At 40.2% G+C, this 23,695-nt stretch overlaps 1 protein-coding gene across 1 annotated transcript in view; it reads right to left on the bottom strand.

The window, feature by feature from the left end:
• Positions 1-23,695, bottom strand: part of ADGRA2 (adhesion G protein-coupled receptor A2) — a 139,072-nt gene that overhangs the window by 53,176 nt on the left and 62,201 nt on the right. Inside the window, exon 2 of the mRNA XM_072402773.1 lies at positions 16,234-16,305. Within this exon, the coding sequence (XP_072258874.1) occupies positions 16,234-16,305 (72 nt within the window). The remainder of the gene's footprint in view (positions 1-16,233; positions 16,306-23,695) is intronic.

Here is a 23,695-nt window from a genome sequence, read left to right on the forward strand (position 1 = left end):
TATATTACCCAGCACTCTATATTAAATAGGTGTTGCAAATGATAGACAAATACAGACAGTGATACAGGAGGAGGAGCGGACCCTAACCAGAAGAGCTTACAATCTAAGAGAAAGAAATCTTAAAAAGAAATCATAAAAAATCCACAATTTTTGCATCAGTAATCTAAGCCACTTTCCTACATGGACAGAAAGGATAACATAAAAAATATCAGAACTTGGCTAAAATTAGGGGAGTGGAGACCCCATAGGAGCTAGCAAATAGTCCAGGGCTTGATCTCCTATGTCTGAGCTCCGGCTCTAAATGCATCCATTGTACGTCTGTTGGGAATGTCCCCTGCAGGCATGACAGGGGTCACAGAACATTAACATGGAAGAAACCTCTGTACAAGACCTTTACTTTACAGATGTAGCTATTGCATTCCTGCCTAGTTAATGGAAAATTCTATATTGTCTCTCAGTAGAAATGACTTTTTTTCTTGATGGAAATAAGAGAAAGTGATTTGATTTTTCTGAGGAGGATAACTTTTTCCATACATTGTGAAAGCTGTGGTTTGTAAAAATGGCCTGGTTAATAAACAAGTTATGAAACACTCTCATAACCAAATATGCGATGCAAAGCTTCAGTTACATTGTAAAGGTTGGTCTCGGTCTCAGTGGAATTTTGGTCAGTTTTTTTCCCTAAATATATTGTGGAAGTTTGTGTGCTACTTCCCCTTGCTCCATGATTGTCAGCTCTTTTGGGAAGAGTTGTCACTTCCTCCTGTGTCACTGTCTGTATCTGTCTGTCATTCGCAAGTCCTATTTATTGTACAGCGCTGCATAATATGTTGGCACTATATAAATACTGTTTATTAATAATAATAATAATAATAATAATAATAATAGATTCTCTGTCAATGTATTTTTGCTTCTTGTTTACATTCTAGAAAGAAAAAATATTAGAATATATTAGAATACAATTTCATTTACTGTCACTTAAAACCATTGTTAGGAATCGTATTGGGTGATGGCATAAAAATGATGGCTGTTCACACAGGGTGCTTGGCTCCCAATGCACTTTTTATTGGTAGGGAAGAGTTAGAACTTTCTTTATTTTTTGCTTTTGCATCCACCTCCAACGGGGGGATATACCTACACTTTCTATCTCACTGGTCCCACTGGTACAGGAAATGAGGGGATAACTTTCCAGCAGAGAAACAAACATCACTAAAAAGAATAGTCTGATCCTTCTCTACTCTGTTCATTGATTGGTGCTTCACTTTAATTTGGGCCATCCAACAGTCAACTTTCAAACAGAATTCCTAAAGTTCTAAAAGTATGCACTAAAAATTGTGTAGGCAACTCTTGTGCAACCAGTACTGGTCTGACCTGTCAAAGAATGGACTCCACAAGACCTTTGAAGGTGGCACCAAAATATCAGCAGCTACTGCCATGTCTTATCCAGGTAAATGGCACACCTGACCATCTATATGATTGCAAATAAAATGTGATTCAGTTTCAGTGTTCACATGCCCATATGGCATAGCTATACGACAGCTATACTGCAGCTTTAAAGAAAAATTCACTGCACATTTATAAATCGATGAACTTTACAAATAGGCTTTGTACTTGTCTGGCTTCACAGTTTGCACCTAATACAGACTAACAGATCTCAATGAGTGTTCTGAACACACAAATACCAGGAGCCTCATTAATTTCTTTCTCCCAATGGAGCAGAGAGCTCTGGGATTGGGGAGCCTGGTCATGTGTCATTGACTCTCCTCCAATTACAGTGCTGTTTTATTCCATTAAAAAGAAAGAACAGCATGGAGATTCACTACCTGTACACCTGGGCCTGACTTTTTTGAATGGGACAAGCCACAGTGTGCATAGGGTAATGCTACATACATACATCAGAAGAATGATTGTGCATAGGGTAATGCTACATACATACATCAGAAGAATGGTTCTGCATAGGGAAATGCTATATACATACATCAGAAGAATGGTTGTGCATTGGGTAATGCTCTGTACATACATCAGAAGAATGGTTGTGCATAGGGTAATGCTACATACATACATCAGAAGAATGGTTGTGCATAGGGTAATGCTACATACATACATCAGAAGAATGGTTCTGCATAGGGTAATGCTACAGGACCAACTGCTGTTCAATCCTATGGAGGAGAGCACAGTGGGTGCTGCTTGTTCGTCAACTCCATAGAACAGGAGAACATTATATGTACAATGCTGGTCTTTTCATCAGTCACTGGAAACAATCATGAAATAATATTTCCAGCGACAATCCTCTGACGTTTATTGGACGCCTTTCTTGAGCTTTACAGAGAGAAGATAGTGACATCTGCTTTTCGTTATAGACAGACCCCATAGATTTTCATGTAGGTAATTTAGTTTAATTATGCATAAAGGTGCAATATAAACAAATAGATTAAATTGAAAATACCCAACAATGTAAAACATGAATGCATGGTTTCATTTTGTTAAAATGGATAATAATATAATAAAGACAATTCCCAGTCTCAGCAATAATGAATTATTGAGCCATCGCACTGCATCATATAATAAGAGTTACAAAGAAGGTTAATACAAAAAAAATATTTAGCAATACACAAGAAATACATCAGTATAGCAAAACACAGAAAGAGAATCATGATATGTTGTAGATTTAAGGTTACCTTGCGAGGTGCCATTTTGTTTCTGCACAAAGAATGTTTGGCGGTGAAAGACCCCCAAATTTAATGTAACTTCAATCACAAAGGTTTTTGTTTCATATTGCTGAGCGAGGCCTTGTCTCTCATGAGGATGATATAGAATAACAACATTCAAAGCCTCAGCACAGCAGCCCCTCCATAGATATGGATACATGAGACACGTTAATGTGGGCCTTGGGAGATAGGCTTATGGACAAGCTTTTCTTTTCCTCACTCACATCTGCACATCCCGCTGTTCTCTCACTGTGGTCAAAGCAGTTGATGAAATGGATGTATCTGGCAGGAACGCCATGCTTGTCTTCCAACAAAAACAGAATATTCAGGAAGAACAAGAAATGAGAGATAGGCTTCAGCCTTACATTGCTCTGGCAGCAGCAAGCTTACGGCCCCCTGCATATTTCAGCCTTCCTGCTTTTAGCTCATTTTTAGCTCATGGCATAAGATATTATTTGGGGCGCCAGACATTTCCCACAATATGTCACATCAGCACTTTTTTTTTATTTTGTACAGGGACTGTGCTACTAAGTATCTCTATGTGTGGTTGTATCAGAGGATACATTCAGAACATTGCTGACACTGTATGTCATTGGTTCCTGTTCTCTAAACTCTTTGACGGAAATATGTTATTCATTAAATATATATTATAAAATACTCTAACTAAAGCCGGGCCTGGCTTTCAAAGTAATGCAGCACAAAGACAGAGCCAAGATGTGCAAAAAGCAGTACCACCTAGCAAGCAATGTCTGGCCCAAAAAAATCACACAATCTAATATTTCTTTGGATTATGTTCAACTTTAATTACAGCATGCATTCACCATCACATCATTTCGATAAGCTTATACAATGTCACAACATTAATTTCCCAACCGAGGTGCAATATTTTTCACCAAGATTTTGTATTGATGATGGACCACTGTGTAAAGTTCTTCACATCCTAAAGATTCCCAATGGGATTAAGGACTCTGTGGTGGCCATTTCATGGGTGCAAATGATATCTCATTCTCCCTCAACCACTTTCTCACAATTTGCACCCAATAAATCCTGGTAATGCCATCTTAGTATTTGAAATAAGCAAGGAATTGTTGAATGGGGCTTTAACTACATTTAATCAATAATCGTTATGAAATCACTGTAAAACATCATTTATTTACAATAGTTAAAACATGATACAATACAGACATGTCCAAAATGCATTCATCAAGTGTTCCACCAACTCAACGCAATTCACGGGAGATAAATATCTACTACTTCAGCAGTTGTTTTTTTACAGGGGAACACTATGCATGTCTAAACATCACTCCATATGAATAATTAGGCCAGGATTGGAATGGGAAAACATAGGCAAGACACAGGCAGGCAGAGCGAGGAGCAAAGCCACAGCAATTGCTTCCAAAACATCTTAGTTGCTGATTAAAACATATCAGACCCTCATGTGAAAGCTCAGCTACCCATGTTGTGTTCAATCATTTATTGGAATAACCTACAGCCGTTCATTTCTCTCAATTCCTCTGTAAAAACGTATCTGCCGCGAAATGCATCCAGTTGGTGGAACACTTGATGAAGAGTTGAAGGGCTGTAGGTTATGTGAATTTTGGGATGTTGGCTTCATTGAATTAATAACTCCTCAAATTATTCCTTTTTATTTGATATCATCTTGGAATTTGCTAGAGCCATCAGGAAAGACAAAAAAAATACACTGATGGAAAAAACTGGACATTCGGTATATAGAGGTAGTCAGCTGACCTCCTTTGTTGGGTACAAACCATTGTTGAGTTGAGTCACTGAAGGAACCCAACATCACAACACTGCCCCACACAGGCACCCCAGATCATAAAACTGCCCCCACATGCACTTCAGATCATACCACTGCATCCATAAGCACCCTAGATCACAACACTGTCCCACAGGCACACCAGATCATAGCACATACCCCACATACATCACAGATCATAACACTGGCCACCACTGCCTCCACAGGCACCCCAGACCGTAACACTGCCCCCACAGGCACCCCAGATCATACCACTGCCCCCACAGGCACCCCAGATCATAACACCACCCCCACAGGCACCCTAGATCATACCACTGCCCCCACAGACACTCCAGATCATAACACTGCCCCCACAGGCACCCCAGATCATAACACTGCCCCCACAGGCACCCCAGATCATAACACTGCCCCCACAGGCACCCCAGATCATAACACTGCCCCTACAGGCACCCCAGATCATTACACTGCCCCACAGGCCCCTCAGATAATAACACTGCCCCCACAGGCACCCCAGGTCATAACACTGCCTCCACAGGCACCCCAGTTCATACCACTGCATCTATAAGCACCCCAGATCATAACACTGCCTCCACAGGTACCCCATATCATAACACTGCCCCCACAGGCACCCCAGAATATAACACTACCCCCACAGGCACCCTAGATCAAAACACTGCCCCCACAGGCACCCTAGATTATAACACTACCCCAACAAGCACCCCAGATCATGACACTGCGCTCACATGGTTGGTACCTTTTCAGGCCAGGCAGTATATATCATAACATATATTTGGCTGTTGTGGTGTACTGAAATTTGTACAATGTTATTGCTGCCTGAAGGGTCCTAATTGCATAAGGCAATATGCATCATCAGCCCATAGTCACCACCACTTTCACCCTATGCAAACAGCATTTCTACATTAAATATTCAATGTTTAAAAGCAGAGCTGATTTTGTTGTTCCTTTTAGGTCCCATTTTGGGATTTTACACTAGGCTGGACAACAGGTGTGCGTTTATGTGTAAGGTTAGAACAGGTAACTCTGGTGCTGAATAGACAGCTCCTCATACCTGGCAGGAAGGCAGCTCCTATGCTTATATAAACTATTACAAACCACAGGTAGACTTAATGATGCAATTTTTTCTGCACCTGTTGAACTGCAGTCCCTTAGCAACCTTTTTGTTTTGGGAGGTCTTGCAATTTTTTTGTTAACCTGGTTTCTTTTTTAAATGGTAATCAATTTATCCAAAAATAACGGTACATATCAACCCACTTAGCAGTTATCTAAGACCACCACTCAAGACAGATATATATTTGAACATCAGAATAGATTAAAAATGTTGTTATGAAAGCATCATCTCTGTGTATATGCTAATTCTCTATTCTATCTGTATTATGGTCCCCACCACAGGCCAGGCAATATGCAGCTGCAACATGTGCCAAGATGCAATAATATGTTGTAGGAACTTGCTTGGAGCACTGGAGTCAGCGCGTAGCTCAGGGGCCTATAAGCAAAGAAAGCCTGATGCCTCTCAACTAAGGCAACATTACCAAGTTTTTCGTATTGAAAACAAAATCCCACACAGACATTTTTGGTCCACAAGGCACCCAAATTGGGATCCCATGCCTGAATTTGCAGGGATTTTACCTTTCAGACCCAACTTTCTCTTTGTTCTGCTTCCCTCTTAATGGGTCCTTTGGATGCCCATATCACCACCTGCATGACATGGACACTTCCTTCTTGCTGTCTAGTGGGGTCCTGTGGCAATTCATTAAAGGTGTCATGTCAGTGCGGGGAGACAAGAGGGGAATGACTCATGTTGGCATATGAGTGGAGATGTCAAGGAAGTTTATATTTTTTTGATTCTCATGGTAAGGAACTAAATAGACATGTGGGATGGGTTAGAGCTGGGGTGCCCAACACATGGATCGCAATCTACCGGTAGATTGAAAAAGCAACGCGAGTAGATCAGCCCTGCCTTTCAAAATAAACTCTACCATGCACAAGAGTTATTAAGCCCAAATACCATTGTTGGTAGATAATTTTGACTTAGTCGCAAGCCAAAAAATGTAAAAATTATGGGCACCCCTGGGTTAGAGGATGATGGCCATCAAGATAAGAACAGATGCCAGTTTTTGCCCAAAGATAAGCTTTAATTTAATTCACACAATTGTGGCGATGGTTAAAAGAACAATCAATCATCTGTATGATTATTTAGCTAGTATTTCTCAAACTTTTTAACATTGGGGAACCCTTGAAATAATTTTAAGGTCTTCAGGGAAACTTTACTATATTTACTATATCCACAGCTCACAGTACATTAGTTTGGTGGTCAGTGGGAAGACATTGCTGGCCATTGGGAAGAATGTCATCCTTACAGATAACCTGAAAGTTCATTGCTGTCACTTAAACTCACCCGAGAGTCACAAATTGCTCATTGCTCAAGCAACCTCTGGAGGAACCTTAGTTGAGAAACACTGATACCCATACAAGTCTTTACAGGTCTGGACATTTTATATCTGAACCATGTGCACAATGGGGCTGATTTATTAAAGCTCACCAAGGCTGGAGAAGATATACTTTCATCAGGGAAGCTAGGTGATCAAGCAAACCTGGAATGTATCTGGTCTGGGACTGAAAACATTTTCTAGTAAATACCAAATGACATTGAAGAAATCCATTTCAGGTTTGCTGGATCACCCAGCCTCACTGATGAAAGTGTATTCTCTCCAACTATGGTGAGCGTTAAAAAGTCAGGTCCAATGTCTTTATAGCTATACCAGCATCTAACATGCCTTATATTTCCACCCATTTTCCACCATTGGTTTTCTACATCTCGGCTCTAAATGTTTCTAAACATCATGTAAAGGTCAGGCACATGGGGAACAGGCTGCAATACTGCTTAGGATCAAGATAAACAAGATGTACCGACACTGAGGAGCTTGTTTACAAGTGCTAAGCGCTCATACTTCTTTCATCCCTCCCAAACAAACAAGAGTTTATTAGATGGCAGCCTTTTACTAAGATAAACTAGAATTTCACAGGTCTCATTGGTAAGAAAACTGACACGTAAGTGACTATTATGAATGGGTCCAGCACTCATGGCCAGGTGTTAAGTATGAGTGTGGGGGAGAGAAGTGCCATAAAACATTCTTTAAAACTTTGCAGACCCTTGATAAGTGTGCAAGGTTTCATAGAATGCAATTGCTATCCTTTAGGACTAATCTAACATAACCTTTATTTTTTTTTATAACAGATGGTCCTTGCCCTGAACACTTAATACAAATGCTTCCACGCAGTAACCCTATGACACAGAAAATTCCTTACCTTCATTTTTCATGGACTAATTTGGTAATAGATGGATCTGCACTAAGTGCTTGCCTGATGAACATGAAACGCAATGTATAAACAATGAGATCTATACAGGGTTCAGAATGTATGTAATTAGCTAGATTGGTTTTGCTAAACCCACAAACCACAAAAAAATAAATGACCTTTGTGAGTTGAGGGTAAGGTCACAGATTTGTTCAAGTTTATATGCAGTCATCTTAAAGCAGAAGGAAAGGGAAGTAGGAACTTTTATTAAGAAGCTCTTGACACCGGTGCCTAAGGAAGGTGAATTATACAAACTCTGCCAAAGCCTGATAAATCCAAGTAATGTCAACTGGTTTGAACTTATACTGGGATTAGTTTTTCAGTATTTCAATATTATATTCAAAAATATATTTAATATTATATCCAATATATTGAATACTATATGCAGTCATTAACTAAAATGCAAGTTCTGTGTTACACTCTATGCACCCCGCTCCAAAGCACCCAAAAAATGCACCTTAGTAGATGTGAATTATATTTACATTGCCTATGTCTTCCCCATTGCTTGGCATGAAGTCATCGTCCTTTTAGAAAGATTCCTGCGGCAAAATCTTGCAATCATTGCAACAGCAAGATTCTGGCAGCTCTTCATTCTACAGAAAACTTTCCAGCGCTACAGGCAGAATAAAGGGAAAGGTAAATATACTTCTTATTTTTCTCTTTTAGGGGTATTTTTTCATTAATTAAAAGTAGGTTATTTGGAGATTGTCAGGGGGGTGTAATTCCTGTAGGCCAGGGGTCAGTAAACTTTTTTGGCTACTAGGCCATTTTAGGAGGTCAAGAAGGCACACTAGGCCAGACTCTCTCTTGAGTCCCGCGCTGATGGCTCCGCCCCCACCAGGAACGCCCCTGAAGGGAAATCCCTTTCCTCCAAAATGCATACGGAGGGGAGGGAATGTCCCCTTACCAAATGCAAATGATTTTAAGAAATCTATTCCAGGAATTTGTTGGATCACCCAGATTCTCCCATTATGATTATTATTATTATTATTATTATTATCATTAATATTAACAATAAACACTATTTATATAGAGTTGCCATAATATGAAGCACTGCACATTAAATAGGGGTAGCAAGTGACACACAGGAGGAGAGGACCCTGTCCTGAAGAGCTTACAATCTAAGCGGTGGGGAAGCAGCACACAATAGGAAGGTCTTGAAGATCTTCAATAAGTTAGGCCCTTAGTTTAAGATCCTTTTGTTGCTTTGGACTTGGACCACAAAGCTGTTTGTAAGCTGTAAGTTTACATATTATGCAGCACTGCCCATTAAATAGGGGTAGCAAGTGACACACAGGAGGAGAGGACCCTGTCCCGAAGAGCTTACAATCTAAGCGGTGGGGAAGCAGCACACAATAGGAAGGTCTTGAAGATCTTCAATAAGTCAGGCCCTTAGTTTTAGATCTTTTTGTTGCTTTGGACTTGGACCACAAAGCTGTTTGTAAGCTGCATCATCCAAAAAAAGCTCCGATCTCAGAGCACAGTGTAAACAGACAATGACCCAGGAGCAGAAGGAGGATGTGTAGAGAAGTGTTGGGATGTATTCTTGGTTATGTCACTTCCTTTTAAAGCAGTCAAAAATCTCAGGCCCTGGAGAAGTTCACATCCCTAATGAATTTCTTCAACCACTATTTGTCTTTTTGTTTCCTTAAATGCCTACAACAGCCCATCCACCTCCTTCCCCTGCATCTGCGCTCCATCCTGTGAACGTACCGACATGGCCTATATATAAAGTGATGGGAAGGTTTATCATTCGGATCTTACTATGCACACAAATGACCCTGGCCTCTCGCTGATAAACTCTTCACACTTCAGGAGAAATTCAGACACTTCAACACATAACAGCGCAGTGCTCTGGTACATAACCAAAAAATGCTGTTTGCATCCAGGGAAGTAATAAGAAATTCACTCAAAGCAAAACTCCATTCCAATAAAAAGAACAGGCTGTACAATTATTCAATGAAATCAGATGACGTTTACTTACCTGAACATTAACATGAAATCCAGTGCCCAACATATTCAAGGAAATGCTGTCCCTGTCCAATAAACACTACATCATTATTCTTGTTTTTAGTTATGTAAAAGTGGGCCAGTCATTTCCAAACAAACTCCAATGGACCTGCCACCCAAATGGTATATACTGTACAAGAGTGCAATGCTTAGGCAAGCTAAGTGACTTAAATATCCAAATAGTTGGTGAATTGGAGGCAACATACCTTTCTGAGCTTATAGATAAAATACACCCCTAGTCACACTCTTTGCTCCTCCAACAACCTACTTATGACTTCCTCACTCATAACCTCATCCAAGACTTCTGCCCTGACTATCTGAAATGGTCTTCCTCATTCTATTCGCCTAGCTCTTATTTTCTGCTCATTAAAAAGAGCTATCAAAACTAATTTTTTCACATCTGCCTACATGTCTTCTTCTGTCTCTTAAACCCTCCCTACTCACCCATCATCTCATATCCCCCTTCTATTGTGTGCTACTTCCCCACCTATTAGATTGGAAGCTCTTCGGGGCAGAGTCACCTCCTCCTCCTGTGTCAGTGTCTGTATCTTTCATTTGCAACCCCTATTTTAAGCACAGCGATGCGTAATATGTTGGCTCCATATAAATACTGTTTTTTAATAATAAATACCAATACTTTGGGTAAATAGTATGTAAAGGATAAGGCTATAATGGGTAATGACCAGTACTGTATATTTGTTCATTGTGTAGATGGACTGGAAGCGTAGTTAAAAGGCAATGACCATGCTCATTTGGTTGCTGAGACAATGCCGGTGTTCATACACTTATTTTAGAGCTAGCAGGCTCTTATAGGCTTTACCTTAAATCACATTAGACTACAACAGGCAAGACACGCATGTTTCTGAAACAAATAAAATGATAATACAGGATAACACTTGCTAGAATTCTAAATCATGGAGTTCCACTCCAGAACTGCAAATTTCTTTTTTTTAGCATTTCTAAAATATCAATTAGTGGAATCTGGTACAATTCTTGCCCACTGATGACCTAAACATGGCCTCACCTTTCTAGCCAGACCTTTCTTTGCATCTTGACCTTTATGTTGACCTCTTCTTTACATCTCTTATTTCACACATCTGCCCAGTACACAATTCTACCTAAGAGGACACAAGCATATCTCAAACAGATGAGCCTTCTTCTATTCAAAAATCTCTCCGCCATTCCCACCTTGACATTTGCAACACCAATTGTTTGACTTCTACTATGGCACCTCACTGTCAATCATATGAGGATGGATTTGTTTGACTGTGGAGAAGCTCTTCCAAAATTTGACAGTGGTTTGTCAACATGAACCAGCCATCTCTTTACAACAGGGGTGTCCAAACTTTTTGCAAAGAGGGCCAGATTTGGTGAGGTGAAAATGTGTGATGGCCAATCTTGCAGCACAAAGGGTGAGCGTGGTCTGCAAGAGTTCCGCACAGCACACGCCCACCAGGGTGACGTGAGGGATTCCCTGTGCACGGAGACCACGGACACGTTCTTGGACTCAGAGTGGGCGTGGTCTGTGCGGGTCCCACTATATTGACATAGGGGATTCCCTGGCACACATGGGGACTCTCGTCCTGCCGAATATGGGGCAATAAATGCAAGGCGGTTGATCAACTCTAATGAAATATAACATAGCTTTTTTGTACATGTGTGTTTTATACTGTGGTCAAAAGTGCTGGTGGGCCGCATAATATTGATTTTATGACAGAGGTTGCGAGCCGGTGGAAATCTGAACACGGGCCGCAATTGGCCCCCGGGCCAGACTTTGGACATGCCTGCTTTCCAACTTTCCAATGCATAACCATGTATGATAAACCGGTATGAAAAGGTCTCTTAACCAACTGTTTTAACAAATAACTGCTTGGCAATCAAATCCTTTCTTCACCATGTTATCTTATAGACCCCTTTAGAAGGCTATAGCAGCATGGGCTTCCAATCACACAATGAGTTTTATGATTGGGGCAAATAAACAAGCCAAACAAACAGCCATGACATATATTCCACAGCCGTACTTATACGATGCAGTTCTTCTTTAATAATTGCAAAATAATTTTAAAATTACCAGATGTTGCAACCTTAACCTCATATCTATTAAAAACTAGTCATCTGGAAGCTCTGACAAGATGACACATTTAAAACAGACTTGTACTGGTAAATAAAAACTTTTACAATGAAAGTAATTTGGGATTAATATGTTTCCTATATACTCTAATAAAGTAGTGACATCTTCAAAAAGGGTCAGAAAGTCTTATTATTCCTGCCCTTGACCCTTTACCTATATGTGCCCCCGACCACACAGCGGATCCCTATAAATTGTTATAAATGAGCTGGTAATACACAGGCTCCCAGAACTGGATGGAATCTCAGTTCACAAGTGGTTTTAATGATGTCGGACTCTCTGGGACAACTTCCAGGCATTTTCCATACCACTAGGCTGACTGTATGCTGAATATTAGGGAATACGGTAGCAAGCCGGCGACAGGCCTCCAGTTGGTGCTGGCTGCGCCAGTAGCGTGTTTGTCTTTTCTTCTTTATTGAGGTTTCACAGTTCTTAATTCTTCACCCTCCTCTTAACCCTTCCTTGTCACGGCTCATTCATTCCTTCTAAGTCTGGGGCTAATTAGCAGAAAATATTGTTTTAGGGAGAAGGTGACAGGGAGTCTGCCGGCTACATCTGCATTGTGAAATGACTTGTATTCTACACAGTGCGCTCAGATGGCAGAAGAATACTCTGTAACCAATTAATGCATTGAAAATAAATAAATGGTTTATATTTTGGTATCAGCGCATTTTCATAGTGAAGTGTATTTAATAAGAGCATAGTGGCACAAAAGGATAGCACTCCGGCCTTTGCAGCAATAGGGTCCAAGATTGGAATCTTGGCCAGGACACTATATGCATAGAGGATGGTAATATAGGATCTAAATATTCTACAAAAGAAATATGAGTCCAGCTAAAACATACTGGAGCACTGGAAAAGGTAAGTAACATTTGTAACAAGTGCCTATTTGAGGCTATGGGTATTCCTGAACCCACCTTTTTACCAAAATCTAGACCATATGGGCAGCATGGTTAATTCAATAGGAAATATTTTCGCTGTTGCAGTGCCAGGTCTCAGGTTTGCATCCCAGCCAGGACATTACCTGCAAGGAGTTTGTATATTCTGCCCAGTTGGGGTTCCTTTGGGCACTCAAAAAACAAGCAGTTAGGTTATTTGGTTTCACAAAAATAACTGACCTTGGACGGCAATTTTGACATATGACTATGGTAAGGACATTGGATTGTGAGCTCCTTTGAGGGACAGCTAGTGACATGACTATGGACATATATTGGCACTATAAACACTTGCATTGCATTATTGGGCTGTGTCATTTGAGGACTTCAATATTCTCATATATGGGCATAAGCACTGCCATTGAAAATAATGGGCATTTTAAGGAGCATTTATGGGTCCTTAAGGGTGTTTTTTCCGTAGGTCTCTCCTTTTTACCCTCTCCACAGGAAAATAAAATGTTTTTTAAAAAAACATCAAGATAAATACATATCAATACTGTATGTGCCTTTTCAACTGACAATCATGTAACCCAGACCTTAGATTCCCCAACAGATGCATTTATCATTACAATAAGACTTAGACTGTAAGCTCTTCGGGGCAGGGTCCTCTTCTCCTCCTGTGTCACTGTCTGTATCTGTCTGCCATTTGCAAACCCTATTTATTGTACAGCACTGTGTAATATGCTGGTGTTATATAAATATTGTTTATAGGTAAAAATAGACTATACGGTTTAGAGGGACAAAATAGAAGGAATTGATATTTTTTCCAATATCTGTTTAATGTGATCACAAGCTCCAGGACATACCCTGCAATTCTTTCTAAATATGCGCACAGAGCTAAAAAGGAACATATACCTATAGGCGGGTTAAGAGGTGCAGTGGTGTTCTCTCTCAATCCATAGCTGACAGGAGAGTAAATGAGCAGCAGCAGATTGATGAAACCATAGACCCCTGATGAAGCAGACTGCTTTTCTGTGATACGTGTTGGGTCAAAGTTGTATTGAGACTACATGTGATTTGTGTTTGTATATATTAAAATTAATAATAAATAATATAATTATATTTATATATAATTATATATAATTAATAATAAACAACTACAAGTAACATCAAATAAAATCTTGTGTACACATCTGTAAATATAATTATTATTAATAAACAGTATATATATAGCGCCAACCTATTACACAGCGCTGTACATTAAATAGGGGTTATAAATGCCAGACAGATACAGACAGTGACACAGGAGGAGGAGAGGACCCTGCCCTGAAGTACCATGATTCCTATTATACAATAAAAAATATACTTCAGTTTTATTTTTTTCATTCATGCTCCAGATTCTCCTTCATTTCCATATTTGTGCCATTCCTGGCTATAACATCAGCTCGTTACTGATATAAAACTTGTGCAATACAAATCCTGAACGTCTTTTCATGTGTCTCTTCGAACTAAAATAACGTGTACGATCATTCTTGTGTAATATGATTCAGGTTTGCTGTTTTCTATTCCATTCCTTTGGCAGCAATACACAAACTCACTTCTCTTTTTTTTTTCCAGTAAAAGTATATTTTTTCAACCAAGAAAGTTTGTAGCTCAATAAAGCTCTGTGTGATTACGCCAGCATAGGACTTGTTGGCATGCTACCCCTTAGACACTTCACTTCATACATCAAACAAAATTATCCACCCGCCCCCTGATCTCACAGCTGGAACCTATAACTGGGCTCCTTCTAGGTCTGAGGGACAAAATAAGCCTTCTGCTTTCCCCAATTTCTGCATACCTCCATCTAACCCACAGCTCGGCCATAAATCTTAGGCTCATTACAAGCTGGCCGGGCTATAAAGATTCCTATTGCTGGCAGATAAGAGAGCTCTGTTCTGGAGGCCCAGCATGCAGTACAGTGGACTCAGTGATGATCCAAACAATTAACTCCGTGTGTGAAGATTCCAGAAAGCCGTACAATATCATGCAGGTCCTCCATCACGTTCTCAGACCCTACTATAAGGAGTCACATTTACAAACCGAATGAATGGTCCAGTGTTAGCAAGTGCTTCCCCTCGGAGCAAGAGTTAAAAGAACACTTTTGTCGCATTTTCTAGGCGTGGACCAACGTTCATAAATAGTCAAAATCGTATTTAAAACTTCCTCAAAGTCTTCTGGGAAATTGTTGGTATAAACGAGGCCTGTCAAGATGTAGACTTATGCATTCTGGTTTGTTTGGAATTATTGCTTTCAGAACATTGCCAAGCCCGGTGCTAGCATTTTCTCAAGGCCCCAATGTCTAGGTTGATCTTACCATCATTTGTAATATATACTGTCGGAGTCTAATAGAATTTCCCACAGGCAAAGAAGTTTAAGTGCCCATTGCTGTTTCTAAAGTAGGGAGAGGACTGGGGTGAGCGGAATTACGAAGTTCCTGCAGAATACATTGCTGGTAGTGGGCAAGGTGGAAATATTCCCTTTGTAGTAGGACTGATAGGCAAAAAAAAAAAAAGAAGTTGGGGGGGACTTGCATAGAAAGACATGATATACCATGCAGGACATGTGGCTCTCTGGTTGGACATTTGCCCTTGCACCATTATAGTCCCAAGTTTTGAATCTTAGGTCAGACACTATCACTGGAGTTTGTACGTTCTTCCCATGTTAGTGTGGGTTTCCCTCTATTTTTCTGCCATAAACATACAGTTAGGTGAATTGGCTTCCCCTCACAATTGGCCTTATGGTAGTGACATTTACCTATGGTAGGGACATTAGATTGTCAGCTCCTTTGCATGACAGTTAGGGCAGGTTCAGACCTGCCTTGAAGATCTAGTGACCCCAGCGGGTAGCACCATTCTTTAAGAATCAGCATCTGCACACTTGATTGTGGGTGGTAGTGAGCGATACTGTAAGACTATTTTAGTCCACAGTGTTTGGGACAAACACAAATAAAGGAGATAAAGGAAGTTTTTTGTTAACAATATGAGGCTTGTGCACTGGATTGAAACACATACCAATAATGGAGATAAAAAAACTATATATCTGCAAACAACAAAACATAGGTACCAAGCTAATAGGAGAACTCCAAATCAACATAAATTGTGACCAATCTCTGCAGAAAGACCACTGCTTCCAAACAGAGAGCAAGTGTCCTTCTCTACAATGTGCTGGCAGGCTTTCTTTACTCAAGCAGTGACTGCGTTACAAAGAAAACAAACTGTAAGACTTTGCATGCCTATTGAATTTTTACCCATGCCTTAATTTTATGTGTATTAAACTCAAAGTTCAGTTGGGATTTTGTTTTTTATCAAACTGGCTACTTACAGTTTCTCCAGTTCCTGAAGTCCATAAAAAGAGCCGTTCCTCAGTGTGGTTATCTTATTGTTGCTGAGAATCCTGCGGGGAAAAAAAGGAACAGTTTAGTAAGCCTGAAGAGGAAATGAACAATGGCTCAGAAGATCGAAGATCTAGGTGACCCTTTCTAAGAGCCACTTACACTATTATCCAATCAGTCTGAGATGCTTCTAAAATCAATCAGAATTCATTGACGGGTGCACTTGACCTGCAAATTGATGCTTCCAATGTTCTTCTATTAAGCTAAGCTCACATAAACAGTAAAAAAATTTGGTGTTTACCGTTCTTGGGTGCCTACTGGCAACTGCTAGGTGCCTGGGAGCAGTAATAATAATTATTACTAGGCTGTTCAGGTGTTTTCAGGAATTTATCAAAGCGGTGCCATTTTTAAAAAACTGAAACTGCTAGAACTAATTGCTTGAAAATACCAATTTTTTTTAATACCAATTACATATGAGATGACAAGCCAATCCAAGTCTATGGAGGCGGCATGGATGGCAAACCTGGATATTGCATCTGAAAAAACACTGCAAAGCAACCAGACCTATTTGTCTCAATGTAAACATTTTTTTGCAACCGCATTTTTTGCATCACTCTAACATTGAAACAAATGGGTCTGGTTGCTTGTGGAAGCGTTGCTTTGTGGAGCTTGTCTCTGCTTATACAAACGTTTTCTGGCTTTGAGGTTGCAGTGCGGTTACCGCTTCCTCACTGCCTTTCAGTTGATTAAGCGTGTAGCTTCTTCCAGTGGCAGCTCCATGCAGAATGAATGTGGGCGGCAGTGAGTGGTACCAGTACTGCTCATTGCTGGCAGCTGCCAAATGTGCCGATGCTGGTTCTTTAGGAACTAGAGCAACTGGAAAGGTTTCAGCCATTGGAAGCCACGTGGGATACCTAATCCTGAATCAGGTCTGAACCTGCACTCAGTGTTGGAAAGTTGTTGTTCAATTTACCTTTAAAAAAAGGAGGAAACTTAACAATAGGGCTAGCCATGCCAGGGAACCGCTGCCACTGGGGAGACAATACATGGTAGCATCTCCCTGCAGCAGCTCCATAGGAAATGAATAGGGGCAGCAGTGAGCAGTACCATTACTGCTCGATGTTGCCAGCTGTCACATGTGCAGAGGCTGGTTCTTTAAGAACCAGAGCCGCAGTGTGAGTGACCGAGCCGCTGGCAAGGTGTTAGGAGCTGCGCAGGATTGCATGATCCCGAAGCTGGTCTGAAATTGCCCTAAAACAAAAGTAAACTTGCTTACTTGCCTACTTGTTAGATTCCTGGCAAGTCAATATGTTTATTATGGAGCAAAGAAATGGGGAAATGTGCGAGCATTGCAAAAATGTGCTGGATATACATATTTTTTTTACTTTATGCACTAAAAAGAGGATCACCTACCAGGGAAAAAAACCAATGTGGTCATTTGAAAAGGATCATGTAACCTATAACACTTTTTTCATGCAACATGAAAGCAAATACATGGCTTCAAATCTCTAAGGTCAGTTTTCTCCTAATTGGAGTTAGCATCATCGTCTCACCACAATAATGTGAAGCCTTTTAATTGCTTCCTGCTCTCCTACAGTTTGCTATTGAAATTCTATTGAACACAATGAATCCTACCCTCACCCATATCAGTATCTATGACCGTGTCACATCCCTTAGATGTTCTATCAGACTTTGCATACAACAAAAATTAATTTGGGGGAATTCTCACTAAAGTACAGTACAGATGTACAATTAATGAGCTTCTATTACAGGAAGTTGCACTCAAGGTAGGTGGAGTTTTACAAGTGCCGCCACTTATCCTACTTCCTGCCATTACAGAGAATCACAATACTGGGTCAGGGGTCCCGGAACATTCAGCTGAAGGATGGAATTCAGGAGGGCAACAGCCTTTTAAAATAACAGTGGAAAGAAAAAAGAAACAATGTATACCATCAAAGTGAGGAGAGAGCCAACTGGTCTTATCTGGCTCCTCTTCTTTTCTTTGATCTGGTCAAAGCAAAATGCAATGGTAGGTTTTGCAGGGCAACAACTGCACAGTTAGACAGTACCAACCACCCCTATTCAAGTACTATGTGGTTTTATGGCATCGACGGCAGGATTTAAAAACTGCTCTGTTGTGCAGTTGTGCGTGGTAAAGGTTGAGGTGTCTTTACTTCTCCAGAAGATGAGAAGCAATACGTCTCCTTCTGGAACTGCAGCACAATTCAATGCAGCCAAAATTAGGTTCAAATGCGTGCACAAAATGTTTCCCAACTGCACAGGTGTAGTGCACATATTCCTGCAACAACCATGCGCCTTAAAAAGGCTCATTGCACCCATTTGCAAAAAAGGTCCCAACCCCTCTCATTCACTTGAAGACCACCAGCAGAAGACTGTGGCTCACCGCAGATCTGTCTAAGGTCAGGCAGATTTAGATCTGCTAGTTATAGCAGATTTAGAATGAGATTTATGAGTTCTAAGATGTCCATATGATGTCCACAGTTGTGCTGCTCATTTATCTTCTTGAAATCCTGTCCGGACCAAGTTGACTATATAGAGAACAAGACACTTCAAGAACTACACGTAGTTCAGTGGCCAACTGCAGGGACACCACAGGTAATATTGGGGATTAGTCTTTTGTCATCTCCCAGCCTTATTTAAGGGAACAGCTTCCAGTCTTCAGTACCCCTTGATGGTTCCACTAACATCTTACTAATACCCCTGTAAAAAATGGTTTTCCAGTTATTTGCCCTAATGTGATTGCCAATGTTTTCACCTATTAACATATTCATACTGTCTTTGCACCAACTAATGGAAACTTTTCTGGTATCCTGGTATCCAGCTCATACTAGAGACAAATGATAATAAAAAAATGAATCTACAGGCAAACAAAAATCATTAGTTAAAATTTCTCAATGATTGAATTGTGGCTATAGGGACCGATAGACAGTGGAAGTCTCCTTATCCAGGTGTTTCCAGACAATGAAAAGAATAACACCAAAGAATAACTGTTGATTTATTGTGCATGGTATAGCCTTCAACGATCCATCACAAGTATTCACTGGACATAGATTAAAAAAACCTTGTCCATCCTTTATACTTTCCTTGGACATATGCCAACCCTGGGAATGTCTGCAAGCTTTCATCCAATACACTTTTATTGCCTACAGCTCAACTGCTACAGAAATATAAAGATAGAAATCAGGTAAATTACTAAAGTAATATGTTCACTTATCATCAAGGGTTATCACCTTGCAAAGGATAATACATTTGGCTTAGTAAATGCAAAAAATCTACTAGATTGTAAGCTCTTCGGGGCAGGGTCCTCTCCTCCTGTATCACTGTCTGTATTAGTCTGTCATTTGCAATCCCTATTTAATGTACAGCGCTGCGTAATATGTTGGCGCTATATAAATCCTGTTTAATAATAATAATAATAATAATAAATCACCTGTAAAGAAAAAATGGCACATGCTTGGATGGTTGAAGTTAACAGAGCTTCATATCCTTTGTTAAGCCAAGTGAATTATCCCTTGCAAGGGGAGAATTCACTTTGTTCTGTGAACATCCTTTTTTTCTCAAGTATATAAATCCCATTGTGAGATGGGCGATTGTTGTTAACACTACAGTATGTTTAATGGTACCAAAGCTTGGTGCAGCCATTCTCAACCATATTTCTTCCAGAGTTTGCTAGGGATTCAAACCGTGGCTGACTGACTTTCCATTAGATGGTGTTATCATAGATCTGGAGCCAACAAAACTTGATAGAGCCAGCTGCATGACTCTAATGATGTTTAGTTGCCCATGAAGGTGTTATTCTAGCCATGACTGTAAGGAGGACATTCTTTCGAATGGCTACCAATATGTTTTTTTCACCACTGACCTCCAATAAATTGGCTTTATCAGGAGATCCCTGAGACCTGAAAATTAAGGTTTCCTCAGGGGTAAAAAGAAAGAGAAAGGCTGGTTTAGCGCATACAAATCATGAAATCATCAGGTAGGTTTTTGCTATTTTCATGGCATGGACCAGATGACAACTTCTAGATATAGCAAGGACTACTCCATTAACCTGCACCAAAATCAAACAATATGATTTGTACAGCAGTGTCCTGTAATACCGAGCTTTAGGAGAAGCTCCTAAATCTCCGATTCTATGGAACCCACGTTTGAAGCCCATTAAGTCACACAAAACCCAATGGGGTCAGTTTTGTTCACATGACAAATACCCCACTAGATTGTTTTAGAAATTGTAGAAGAAAACCAGAGCAAACCCATGCAAACACACACAAACTCCATGCACACAGAACCCAAGAACCTAGCACAGCAAGTAACCGCATTCCCAATGCCATTCATATTGGAATTAACATTTTGCTTGCTGCAGATGATAAATAATGCCACAGAAAGATCAGCTGTGTGCTTTGGTGCTCAAAAACTCTTTTTTTGTCTCCACTCCAACAATTTTACTGCAGCAACAAGAGGAGGCAGAAGCCAGCAGCAGGTTCAAGGGCCCAGGCATTCATGCACAAGTTCATTAAAGCTTTTTTAATGAGCAATTAGTGCTTGCTGACGGGGACACAAGCTAATGGGGTCAAGACACTCATCTACTTCTCTGTCTTTATGTGTTGGTGCCCTGACTGCTCTGGGCCTGGGCACATTCCTGATTTTAACCCCTAGCATGCTAGATATAAACAGCCATCAATGCTAAACAAGATGAAGTTCATACATAATTTAATATTAATATTGAACAGGATTTATTTAGTGCCAACATATTATGCAGCACTGTACATTAAATATGGGTTGAAAATGACAGGCAGTGACACAGGAGGAGGAGAGGACGCTGCCCCGAAGAGCTTACAATCTAGGAGGTGGGGGAAGTATCAGACAATAGGAATAGGAATATGCAATGGTGGGAAGTAGTGAGGGTTTTAGGAGAATAATAATCACATATTATTCTGATCATAACAAACATCAATGGTATCTGCTCTTCTAAAATGTATCATACATTTTTTTTATAATCTCAGAAAGCACATACAGCATTCATGTTGCACCAGACACATAGAAAAGAAGGCATTTCATATAGGACTCACCCCTTTAATTATTACTTATATTACATGATTAGAATTGCATATCATAAAACTAGAATAGTGAACTGGATTCAATATCACTGCAGTACCTAGACATGGCTATACATCAGATATGCACCCTTTTATATGGAGTTACTGTACTTCTGATACTGTACAAACTATTTAATGTCAAAGAAAATACATCCCTGTAAAAGAAATTTCAATGAATCATAAAGAGAAAACACAATATAACTAACTGCACAAGTATACGCTCCATGCATTTGGATGCACCTTTGGCTACAAGTACAGCCTGGAGTCTATGAAGAACATTTTCTATCGGCGTTGCACATCTGTACCTTGCAATTTTCCCTATACACTTCTTCCAGCTCTGTTAGGTTCCATGAAAATGGCGCTTTTTTTTTACGTTCAGCTACAAATTCCGTATTGGATTGAGATCCGGACATTTATTTAGCTATTTCTGGACAACAACCTTGCTACATTTAAACCATTGTGTAGTTTTCACTTTATGTTTGGGTTCATTGTCTTGTTGGAAGACAAATCTTTACTTTAGTTTCAGGCTCTTGACAGCAATAGAGCTTCCTCTAGGATTTCCATGTATTTTGCTGCATTTATTCTACGCTTTTTCCTCACAAACCTTCCAAATTCTGATACAGAGGCATCAATGTAGCACAGTGGCCCTGATTAAAGCTCTCCAAGGCTGGAGAGGATACACTTTTATCAGTAAAGCTGGGTAATACAAAAAACATAGAATGGATCTGGTCCAGGACCGAAAACATTTGCTAACAAATAAACAAATGACTTTTAAGAAATCCATTTCAGGTTTGCTGGATCACCCAGTTTCACTGATGAACATGTAGCCTCTCCAGCCTTGGAAAGCCTTAACAAATCAGACCCAGTGTTTCTTAATCAGGGTTCCTCCAGAGGTTGCTGGAGGTTCCCTGTACAATGAGCAGTTTAGACCTTTCAGGTCAGTTACCACTCGCACAAATGATTTTTTTAGCTACCTGTAAGGATGACATTCTTCCCAATAGGTAGAAATGTAAGAGGAATTCTTACCACTGACCACCACACTAATATACTGTGAGCCGTAGATATAGTAATTATAGAAGGGGTCCCCTCGAAGACCTGAAAGTTATTTTAAGGGTTCCCACATGTCAAAAAATTCGAGAAAGGTTGATCTAGCATGATGCTCCATGGGGTGTTAAGAAAAACGTTTGGTGTTTAGCTCATGCCAAATACATGAGTTTAGTTTGATACATTGGGCATGGTGGCTCAGGTTAGCACCCTGGCCTTTGCAGTCCCAGGCTTGAATATCGGTCAGGACATTATCTGCATGGAGTTTTCTGGTTCTCCCTGTGTTTGGGTGGGTTTCCTCCGGGTACTCCGGTTTTCTCCCACATTCCAAAAACATGCAGTTAGGTTAATTGGCTATCCCCCAAAATTGACCATAAACTATGATAATGATATAGGACTATGGTGGTGAAATTACATTGTGAGCCCCTTTGAGGGGCAATTAGTGACTATGGACTTTGTACAGCGCTGTGTAAAATGTTGGTGCTATATAAAAGCTAAATGTTGGTCTCCCCAGACCATAGAAGATTCTTTCAGGTAGCTTCAGAGTCTCCCTTATTCTGTTGTTTAAGTCATAGTTAACAGTGGCTTTCTTTTTGACACTTTCCATATAGTGAAGCACACAGGAACAATTGTTGTGTATAGTCCAATCTTTGCTAACGAGGCTTACAACTCCTTGAGGTCTACTGGTGGCCTCCCTCACTAGTCTTCTTCTTATATGGTCACAACCTGTTCTTGCCATACACATTTAATTTCCTAATGGTAACTCCTTGAGGTCTACTGGTGGCCTCCCTCACTAGTCTTCTTCTTATATGGTCACAACCTGTTCTTGCCATACACATTTAATTTCCTAATGGTTTAATTACCTGTACTTTAAGAGGCAACTTCAAAATGTTCTTGTACCTATCCCCTGACGTGTGCATTTCTATTGTGTGCTTGCAAGGTTCCTTTATCTTCACGGTGTCAGTGATACCAAGCGAGTCGCTATAACTTGGTCCTTCCAGATAAACGTATATTTATACTACAATTACTTGAAACCCCTAACTTCATAAAATAGCACTTCCAATGAGCTAATTAAGTGCCTTTGAATACATGCTTCATCAGTGATAAGTTAGGGCTCATTTACACCATAATCGATGTGGTGACACTCATTATTAAGTGCCTAATCACAACACATGGTAACACACTGTATTTGTTCTCTGCAGTACGCCATGGGCCTATTAAAGCTCTACAAGGTTGGAGAACATACACTTTCATGGGTGATCCTGGATGATCCCGCTAACCTGGCCAGGTCCAG

The sequence above is a fragment of the Pyxicephalus adspersus genome, chromosome 2, assembly GCF_032062135.1.
Source record: "Pyxicephalus adspersus chromosome 2, UCB_Pads_2.0, whole genome shotgun sequence".
NCBI lineage: Eukaryota > Metazoa > Chordata > Amphibia > Anura > Pyxicephalidae > Pyxicephalus > Pyxicephalus adspersus.